The 11,250-nt window shown below is 42.2% G+C and overlaps 1 protein-coding gene across 2 annotated transcripts in view; it reads left to right on the forward strand.

Annotated features, from left to right (window-relative positions):
- pik3r5 (phosphoinositide-3-kinase, regulatory subunit 5) overlaps positions 1–6,772 on the forward strand; it is a 171,967-nt gene extending 165,195 nt beyond the window's left edge. For both annotated transcript variants that reach the window (XM_039739982.1, XM_039739981.1), the window contains 2 exons: positions 1,995–2,110; positions 3,898–6,772. In XM_039739982.1, the coding sequence (XP_039595916.1) occupies positions 1,995–2,110; positions 3,898–4,045 (264 nt within the window). In that variant the 3' untranslated portion in view covers positions 4,046–6,772. The remainder of the gene's footprint in view (positions 1–1,994; positions 2,111–3,897) is intronic.
- The last annotated feature ends 4,478 nt before the right edge of the window (positions 6,773–11,250 follow it).

Below are 11,250 nucleotides of genomic sequence, written 5' to 3' on the forward strand. Positions count from 1 at the left end.
TAACTTGTAGATTCATTGATATCGAGGCCCCACCGCAGTAGAGTATGCACTTTAAGAGCCTCTCTGACACACAGTGCCCGAGAAATGGCACAACTTAAGAAATGGCAAACAGAATGAGCAGAGACTGAAAGGCGCAGTTCCCTGAGTATACAAATTTAGGAGGGATGACATTACAGGAGACATTTTATTGTTATGAATTCCCTTTCCTGCCTCAATCCCTCCAAGTCTTTGGAATGAGCCATTTACGCCAAATCAGCCTCAAGGCAGGGATTAACTCTGGACGCTGGTCCGTCAGCAGGCTCGCTCACACGCAGCCATATTAATAGCTAACAAATGAGGTCCCTGGAGCAGCTAAACAGAAAAACACCCATACAGGAAGTGGCCGGGCTTAGATTTGAACCCAGGACCCTGGAACTGTGAGCACCTCAACTCAGCTCAATGATGTTGCTGTTAGGATTATTGTTATTATTCATACTGTTAATCGATATTTTAAGTTTTTCATTGTAATAGGCATCAATGTTAGCCATTACCAATGTGGCTGTATATTCTGTAGCATAAGGGTGGGCATCGTCAGTTCTGGTGGGCCGCAGTGGCTGCAGTTTTCCGTTCCAACCCAGTTGGATTACTTGAGTTGTTACCAACATTTGGTGAAAATTTCGCGTCAATAGCCCCATTAAAAAATATATTTACTGAGATAAACGTCGTCGCGTTCAATACTTCTTTTATTACCGTATAATTTAGAACTTATCATTTTCAGTCTGTCACGTTTTTATATTAAGTGTTTAATTGAACAAATAGCGCATGATGAATCCATAGTGGTGTTAAAGGACACAAGTTAGACGAGGAATCGCTGGCTTCATCTTACTGCTAAAAATTAGCCATTAAAAACAGCAAATGCAGCTGTTTAAGAGTGAAATAAGCAATTAAGGGTGGGAAACTTTACCAAGCGAGACCACCAAAATGAAGCATCAAAATGTCACTTGAGTAATAAGTGCGTCATCAGCAATAACTGAAACTGGGTTGGAGCAAAAACCTGCAGCCACTGCGGCCCTCCAGGACTGATGCAGCCCACCACTGCTGTAGCACCTTTCTTAGTGAGTATCATCTCTACGTATTAACAGGAAATTATTTTTCACATTACCACATATAAAGCTTCTGTTTTTTTTTTTAAATAATGTCGCTGTTTTTTAGTTTTTTATCAGTAACGTTCATCATTATTAACTTTTTTAATAAACCAGGGGCGCCGTTATAATTTAGAGATCTGGGTCTTAGCCCCCTCTGTGATTTTCTTTGCACTCAGTCTTACTCGGATGAAAGAATGGTAGAGCAAAGTGGGGTTAGCCCCCCAGCCTATCCAGTATATTAATATGAAAAGCAGAGGGTGGCAGCGGCCACCTTCGCTTTTTGTGCTGTGATCAGGGGCTGAATTAAAAAAATAAAAAAGAAATTGACATGATGCTTGCGCATTCCCCCCTTTGCACTCCCAACAGTGCCACTGTAATGAACATCATCTCAAAGTACTTTCTTGTCTAGTATCTTGGCTCTACCTCAGACCACCCAGTTGAAACTTAGCAATCGTAACCCCACTGAAACAGTGCCGAGACAGGTGGTCATGTTGGGCTGTTTGATTAGTCTTGTGACCCCAAATTGCAATAAATGGCTCTCTGCCATAGCGCTTGTCACCTCCTTACATGGGTTCTGCTTTTCAGCACATCAGTCTCGATCTTCACGCCGTGTATCCTCTTTCAGGCGGTCCAGCCATTGTTTCTTAGGCCCTTCTCCATTCAGACTCTCCCACCATTTGGTCGTCTCTGCCAACCCCGTTCCCATGGTAGAGCAAAGTGTATGACCACGGATGGCACAGTATTATGTTACAGTTAGCCTTGAGGACATGGTGATGAGTTGTGTTGGCTTTGTATGGTGAGCAGCCTGGTCTGAAGCTCCTAACCCCAAACTGACTAACACCCCTTTGCAAATCTCTTTTGTCGTTTCAGCAAATCCATGCCAGTCAAGTGAAAGTGGACAAGGTTCAAGTGGTAGGGGGCAGCAATACTACATTTGCCGTTTGCTTCGACCAGGATGAGAAGAAGATTATGCAGAGCGTGACACAGTGAGTGTTCATGGGTTTTTTTTTATGAATCTTGCCCAAAGTTTGCATGACATAAACAGGCATGCTTATGAAATGTGAAAAACAACAGTGTGGGAAGACATTTCCATTAATCATTTACACACACACAGTATACATACACTACAGGCCGAAAGTTTCAATCGCTTAGCCGGTAATACAGAAGCGAGGCAAGTACATCGACAAAACGAAACCTCTGAAGAAAGACAAAGTTACTTAGCCACTAATACAGAAGTGAGGCGAGCACATCGGCAAAATGAAACCTCCGAAGAAAGACAGTCGCTTAGCCCCTAAATGAGAAAAACAACAGTGTGGGAAGACATTTCCATTAATCATTTACACACACACATATACAGTATACATTCACTACAGGCCAAAAGTTTCACTCGCTTAGCCACTAATACAGAAGTGAGGCGAGTACATCGACAAAACGAAACCTCTGAAGAAAGACAAAGTCACTTAGCCGCTAGTACACAAGCGAGACGAGCACGTCGGCAAAACGAAACCTCAGAAGAAAGACAAAGTTGCTTAGCCCCTAAATGAGAAAAACAACAGTGTGGGAAGACATTTCCATTAACCATTTACACACACACATATACAGTATACATTCACTACAGGCCAAAAGTTTCACTCGCTTAGCCGCTAATACAGAAGTGAGGCAAGCACATCGACAAAACGAAACCTCTGAAGAAAGGCAAAGTCACTTAGCCACTAATACAGAAGTGAGGCGAGCACATCAGCAAAACGAAACCTCAGAAAAAAGACAAAGTTGCTTAGCCCCTAAATGAGAAAACCAACAGTGTGGGAAGACATTTCCATTAACCATTTACACACACACATATACAGTATACATTCACTACAGGCCGAAAGTTTCACTCGCTTAGCCGCTAATACAGAAGCGAGGCAAGCACATCGACAAAACGAAACCTCTAAAGAAAGACAAAGTCACTTAGCCACTAGTATACAAGCGAGACGAGCGCGTCGGCAAAATGAAACCTCAGAAAAAAGACAAAGTCGTTTAGCCCCTAATACACAAGCGAGGCGAGCACATCGGCAAAACGAAACCTCAGAAGAAAGACAAAGTCGGTTAGCCCCTGAGAAAAACAACAGTGTGGGAAGACATTTCCATTAACCATTTACACACACACATATACAGTATACATTCACTACAGGCCGAAAGTTTCACTCGCTTAGCCACTAATACACAAGCAAGATGAGCACGTCGGCAAAACGAAACCTCCTAGGAGAGAGGCGCCCAGAGTAGTTCCTTTTAATTACCTGACCTTATCTCTACATTTCATTGTTTTTCTGATGATTTCAATAGTTTCTAGGACTCCAGGCTTTTTACAGCACAATCTCACACAGCTAGTTAATGTATAATACAGGTTGGGTTAATTAAATATACTTATTTGATAACTGACCTTGCTGCTTCTAAATTGGTAGTCTGATAGAATTTATGCTGCTGGATTGGTAAAATTTGGTGGTTTTTGTATAGCATTTTAAACAGATAGAATATTAATAAAACAATTAGCAGATCTAACGTAAATAACATAAAACATGAAAAATAATCATTCAAAAATGAATAAAAACAACCATAAAAACAGAAAATAAATACAAGCCAGCTCTAACAGAGCATGTAGTAGGTGATGTATTGGAAATGACTGCAGCCTTTCTGCCGTATCTTGACAGCACTTTTAGTTCTTTACAAATAACTTTCAGGAAAGACTTTCTCCTCACTCCACTAATATCTCTTCTGTTTTTATTGCCTACAGATGCGAGGTGTCGGTGTGCTACAAACCAGAAAGCAGCATCAATTGGAGGGTCCGCAAGCCCCCGCCTCTCCAGATGCAGTTCCAGCAGTCGGACGTCTGCTCCCTCCTCTGCCTCCCCATCTCCACCTTCAGTGGAGCACTCTTCTGAAGAGACCAGAGTCTCACGGTACTTTGTTCTCGTAGTGGAGCAAGGTGGATTTTAGATTTACTCTTCACGGGTGGGTAGCAGGGCTAACTGTTTGTCCTGACACATTCATGCACTTGCTTAACTGGGAGCCTCAAGTTGCCACTCTCAGCTAGAATACCCAGTTTTTGAATTGGACCTTCTTCCTTTTCTCTGGGCACCATCACTTTGTATCACTTTTTATTCTTCCTGTATCGTCTGCTCACATTGAGCACGTTGGAGAAAGAAAATCAGTGCTAAAGTTTTGGACGATCTCCATCCTTGGGGTTCTCCATGGACGATAAGTGAGGACAGTAAAACCACAGAGCATATACTGGGTTTTGTTACAGCCGGCCCTTTCTGAATTTCTCCACCTTGTTTGTAAAATCAGAAGTGGGTTTTGAACTCGGCCCATCCTTCAATGTCTTTTGGCCATAATCTTTGGTGAAGTACTCTTTAACGCCTTTCTTGATAAAGCCTCCCGTACTTTTCGTCTTTATGGAAATCCTCAGCTGTTGTGCAGTTTTAACTAAATTCATAACCATGAATGTTCACTCACTATGTTCAATGTCCAGTTAGACCCAAATTCCGTTACTACTGTGAAAGAATCCATGAAAGGTCGCTGGTTCCTAAAGCACTGAGGCAAAGACGTCACATGAGAAGATGATACTTGGGAGATCACGTCAAGTACGTTGACTGGATGGGATAGACGAGTGTGTTAAAGCGAAGCCTGTTCACTGTCTCATGGGATGTCGTAGAAACCCGCATTCTGATTTCAGAGACACGAGGAGCCTAGTTAAGAGGGGATTTCAATTGGAAACTTTGGCTGGAATGAAAACCAACAGCCATCAAAACTCTCCAGCAATGGAGCCCGAATTCCCCCTGAGTTAAGTCAAGGCAGGTCACAGGACATCCCAAGCCTAACTTTGTACAGCATCATATGTGTCACTCCTGATAGTCTCCTTGCACACCACCTGCCACCACGGGTTTGGGTGATGTTTCATGATGTATCATCTGTTATGAAACTGAAATACTCGGCATTTCACTTCAGTGGCGAAATGAGCTAAACTAAATGATCCATCCATTAGTTATTGTATGTGCTTATATGAAATAATTATCTTCAGGAAACTGTAGGAGATGAGGTCCACTCCATGCTTTCTGGGTGGAGTTTTCCCCTTCTTCCTGTTTTTCCTCTCCCCATCCCATGAACTTGTTATGACCCACAGATCGCAATTACTAAAATGCAAGTCATGATAATTAATCCAATATGAATGCGCATTGTGAATGACTGGTACCCCGTCCAGGGTGGTTCCTGCCTTGTACCCGCTGCTGCCATTATGCAGTGGCAAGGAAAAGTATGTGAAGCCTTTGGAATTGCCTGGTATTCTGCATTAATTGTGATCTGATCTTCATCAAAGTCACCAGTATAGACAAACACGCTATGTTTAAGCTAATAACACACACACCATTATAATATTTCCTGTCTTTGTTGAACACATCCATCAATTATTCACAGTGTGATGTGGAAAAACCCTTAGATTTAATAACTGGTTGAACATCCTTTGGCGGCAATCACCTCAAACTAGCACTTCCAGTAGCTGTGGATCAGACTTGCACAACGTTTAGGAGGAATTTTGGACCTTTCTTCCTTACAGTACGTTTTACAGCTGGGCCATGTTTTTAGGACGTCTGGCTTGAATGACTCTCTTGAGCCAAGTTTTATTAATTTTATCGAAATAAGTCCTCTGCATTTTGACGCCTTATGATCTGCCTATCGCTATTAACATTTTTTTTTATTATATGCTGTACAATCCCATCCCTTGAGGCCAACTGTTAGGGTTAGACGATGCGTTCTGACTCCACTTCCCTGACTCTTCAGTCGGTACAGCATGCAAGGTCATAAATGGGGAAACAGAGAATCCAGAGTCCAGCTTTCTTGAGCTCATTCCACAGCATCTCCATTGGACTCTGACCGGGCCACTCCAAAAAGTGAATTTTTCTACTTGTTGAATCCATTCTGTGATAGGTTTACTTTGATGTTTAGGGCTATCATCTTGCTGCATCACCCAACTTCTGTTGAGCTTCATCTGAAGGACATCCACCCTAGCAGTATCCTGCAGGATACCTTAAGAAACATGGGAATTTATTTTTCCCTTTCCCCTGTCCATACCTTGAGGCACCAAATCCTGATGCTGCCTCCATGGTTCTTTATCAGTGTAAAGATGCCTTCACATTGGTGTGAGGTGCCCTTTTTATGCCATAATGTAATGCTGCGTACACCTCATGAAAATTTTGTCATTGGTTTCATCAGTCCACAAAAGATTTTCCCAATAGCATTGTGGAGTGTCAAGGTGGTCTTTGGCAAACTTCAGGTTTTTGAAGAGCAGTAGCCTCCTCCTCGTCCTGCTATGAACGCCATGCTTGTTCAATGCTTTACATACTGTAGAATCATGAACGGAGATGTTAACCTGTTCAAATGATTCCTTTAGCCATTACTGTGGCTTCTTTGTATCACACTGAACATTCTGCATTGTGCCTTTTGAGTCATCTTGGCTGGCGGACACTTCTAGGAAAAGTAGACACGGCACTAAAACATCTCGATTTGTTGACTGATGAATGTCTAAAGCAGGGCTCTCTAACTCCAGTCCTGGAGACCTACTGTGGCTGCAGGTTTTCATTCTAACCCTTTCTTAATTAGTGACCAGTTTTTAGTTCTAATTAACTATTTCCCTTTATTTTAATTGATTTTTCTTGAGACTCTGATCACTGAATTGATTCTTTTTTCCTTAAACGGCACGTAAACATAAATTTGATGAGAACTGAGCCAACAGATGAGCAACTAAGTTGGGGCCTCGAATTCCAACCAACTTCACTTCATTCAGTTTTTTAATATGAAGCCAATTCTCATTGCTAATTAAACCAGTTATTTAATTCCATGGCGCTCATTCTGCCATGGCAGACATTTCCAAAACTGTTGATTTTTTTTTAAGAGTGTTGTCAATATTTTTGTGGACCTGAGCAGATGAACATTACTGAGGCCTTCACCTTTCTTCATTTTCAGTTATTGTGTGATGGACGCAGGTTATTGTTTATGTGTTGGTACATTTTGTGTCTTAATATTGTTTGGTTGCTAATTAAGGAAAAAAGAAATAATGAAGGGGTCCGAGTCTTAAGTTAATTAGCAGCAAAATCTGATCACAAATTAAGAAAAGGGTTCGAATGAACACCTGCAGCCACAGTAGCTCTCCAGGACTTGGAGTTGGAGACCCCTGGTCTAAACTCTTTGAAATGACTTTGTGACCCTTTCCAGCTTCTTGATCGTAGATCTTCTGAGGTCTCTTATTTGCGGGGAATGATTCTGATTTAGAGAGGCTTCTATTGAGTAGCCAATTCAAAGTGTTCAGCCTGCGTTATCAGTCAGAGTGTATGTACTTGTAAGCCACGCCTCCAAGCTCATGCCATTGGTTGGTCTCCAGGTTTGCACACACCTGACTCCTTCTGTTGAAGTCATTGGCCTTGGGGTTCACAGACTTTTTCCAGCCGGGATTGTGAATGTCTGAATGATGTATTCAATATGTACAAGAACAATGCAAAGATTTGTGTGTTATTAACTAAAACAGGCTTTGTTTGCTCGTTAGATGAAGATCAGGCCATATTGTAGGACACTTTTACACAAACGTACTTTTTCTTACCACTGTAGGCTCATCACCCTAAATATAAGTGACATTGATAACGAATGGATAGATTACGTTTAATAAATATTCAACTATGGTTAAAATGTACAGGTCAGTGTGCGACGGTGAGCTTCAGTGGGCCATCTAATGTTAGCTTGGGTCCTCAGATCCGCTTTGTGGCCCTAAACAAAGACTAAGCGGATTATTAATGAAAGTGGGGAAAATGCAAAATGCCCGAATTTAACGCACATAATTCATCAGACGTTTATCCATCTGTCGTTGGCCTTCTAACACTGTGTCGTGATGTGCAATAACTTTACGTGTTTTGTTTTTGTTTTATATTAAGTTTTATTTATTTTATCGAAATAAGTCTTCTGCATCTTGACACCTTATGATCTGCCTATCGCTGTTAACATTATTTTTTTTTTATATATGCTGTACAGTCCCATGCATCCCTGCTTGAGGCCAACTGTTAGGGTTAGACAACACAGTTTGGTCTCCACTTCCCTGACTCTTCAGTCGGTACAGCAAAACAAGGTCATGAACGGGGAAAGCAGAGAAAATGGCGGCCGTCTGGCATGCACGCTTACTGAAAAGCACTGACGGGCCTTGTCGCCACTGTCCCTGCTGCCTTTTTTTTTTGTTTTAACTTTGCGAAGTCTCCCATAATGTCATGAGTGATATGTGATGCCTAACTGGGCTACTAGAGCGATGAGGTCAGTGCCAAGTGAAAGAACACAAATCTGGTATCAAATGAAGTGTCTTTGGGATGTCATCACAGAGCTGTAGGGGTGCTGTGGGAAAAAAAAATAAGTGAAACCTTGGGTTTAATAGCTGGTTGAACGTCCTTTGGCAGCAGTCACATCTCTACGTTGTTATGCCAGTGGTCTTAATTACAACCTCGGCCTCTTTTAGGAGGACAGCCTGATGAAGCTGAGCAGCGCCAGCCAGTGACACCCAAACTCCAGCTTAGGTTCAGCCTCTGTCAATCACTTGTCTATTTGAAAGAGTTTGTACTTTATTGCTTGTATTATAATGTACATATTTAATAAATAAAAGTCTATTTTATGTATTTTTTAAACACCTTTGTGATAAGACTTTCACTTGCAAATTGCACTAATAAAACAAGTTGTCTCCTCATTTCCTTCTCCTGCTTTGTCGGTTTGCCTCTTATGTAGAGTCCTCCCAGAATACATCTTGGGCCTTTGGCTCTTTCTCCTTCATGAATGTGATCTTCAGGTAGCTATCTATTGTGCCCCTGGATGACGGGGGGTGAAGTGGGTAGAGAAAAGAAAAGACCCCCACCCCCCCCCGTTCTAAAGCCTTACATGAAGACCCACACAAAAACAGATTTGTCCAGCTGCATTCACTCAATGTATCTTACGTCAAATTTGGGTCTCAAAGTTGCACAGGAGAGTACAGAAGGATTTCCAACGATTAGAAACTTTATTGCTGACCAGGCAGATACAAACACAAGTCTCTTTCAGAAGCGACCCGGCCACACGAGGAACAGCTGTCATATTTGACGCCTTGGCCCCGACTCCTGTTCAAAAGAACGCAAAACCTTCCTCATCAAGGGGGAACAGCTGCTCGGAAGCAGAGACCGGAGCAGAGGGAGTCTGGGGGAAGATTGGGGGTTTACTTTGATGTTTAGGGTTATCATCTTGCTGCATCACCCAACTTCTGCCGAGTTTCAGCTGAAGGACATCCACCCTAGCAGTATCTTGCAGGATACCTTAAGAAACTGGACAGGAGAGTGAGACCTCAGGATGGCCGTGGCTTAGTCTTTTAAATGTTCCAGGAGCACATTGCACTGCGAGCCAGCAGCTGATCCCGTAAAGAGGAATTGTAAGAGTGAGTTTGTTTCCCATTGAAAAACTATTTAAGAGGGGGTTCTGATGGGCGGCCAGCTGTATCCCACTGCGGCAGAGGTCACACTTATAACTTGAACCGTTGATACAAGGCTGGATGGATCCATGCTTTTGTGTTGTTAATGCCAAATTCTGACCCTATCATCCAAATGTTGCAGCAGAAATCGACTTATCAGAACAGGCAACATTTTTCCCGTCTTCTGTTTTCCAATTTTGGTGAATTGTAGACTCAGTTGCCGGTTCTAAGTTGACAGGAGTGGCACCCAGTGTGGTCTGCTGCTGATGTAGCCCACCTGCTTCAAGGTTTGACGTGTTGTGTGTTCAGAGATGTTCTTCTGCACACCTCACTTGTAACGAGTGCTTGTTTGAGTTGCTGTTGCCTTTCTATCAGCTCAGACCAGTCTGGCCATTCTCCTCTGACCTCTCACATCAACAAAGTCTAGTGAACTGCCCCTCACTGGATATTTTCCCTTTTTTGGACCATTCTCTGTAAACCCTAGAGATGGTTCTGTGTGAAAATCCCAGTAGATCAGCAGTTTTTGAAAAACTCAGACCAGCCTGTCTGGCACCAACAACCAGGCCACATTCACAGTCACTTCAGTCCCCTTTCTTCCATTCCATTCTGATGCTCAGTTTTGAACATCAGCAGGTGGTCTTGACAATGTCTACATGCTGAAATGCATTGAGCTGCTGCCATGTGATTGGCTAATTAGATATTTGAGTTAACAAGTGGCAGGTGAGTGTACATCTCCTTCATGAGATCGTCACGTCTCTGGCATTAGGCTGAAACCCTCCATTTCTTTGTGGCAGTGTGACCTGCCACCGTTTTTTCCCCACTGTTCCTCTTTGTGTCATTGTGACCATTCTGACTGCAGATTAATGTGAGTGGACACTGGAGACGCATTTTAATGGTAAGTGTAAATGTCACCGGGCTAAATTACATTTGTATGAAATCCGCCTATGAAACGAGCATTAAACGGGGTCTCTGAACAAAGTAACAATCATTGTGTGCCACACATGTTGTGCTGACGCAGTACTTAGTTTGGGAAGAAGGCATTTATTTAACAATTACAAAAAGAACAATAATAAAAGGAACTAAAATGGGAACTGTTTACACCTAACAAACAAACAAACCCCTCTGGGTCAACACTAGAGTTATACGGGGTGGGGGACTGTTAGCAATACATGACCCCAATACAAATAAAGTCCACCATATTACTGATTTACAACCAGTGCGGGTTGAGGCCCATATGAAGCTCCAGGCAGGTGGGGAATGCGCCCCTTGATGTCCATAGTGTTGACAGAGAAGGGGGAAGGCAGAAAGGTCCAGAGCCCCTTGAGTTACCAAAATGGCAGCCCACGTTATTCTGGAAGTTCTGGAGTTTGTGCCCCTTAACTATTTTTAAAAATGTATAGAACAGCGTTTCTCAATCTTTAAGTATTTGAGACCTGAGTTTTCATAAGTTTTAATCGCACCCCCCCCCAACATTTTTTTTGAAATGTAGATGCATATTTTATTATACCTACTTCACTTTTATCAACATTTATCTAACTCTATATTTATTGTTCTAGTATCAGAATGTAGTTTAAGTTCAATTGTTTTGGTTTCAACAAATGTTTTTTTTCATATTTTTTTTATTCTTGT

The sequence above is a fragment of the Polypterus senegalus genome, chromosome 17, assembly GCF_016835505.1.
Source record: "Polypterus senegalus isolate Bchr_013 chromosome 17, ASM1683550v1, whole genome shotgun sequence".
Taxonomy (NCBI): Eukaryota; Metazoa; Chordata; class Cladistia; order Polypteriformes; family Polypteridae; genus Polypterus; species Polypterus senegalus.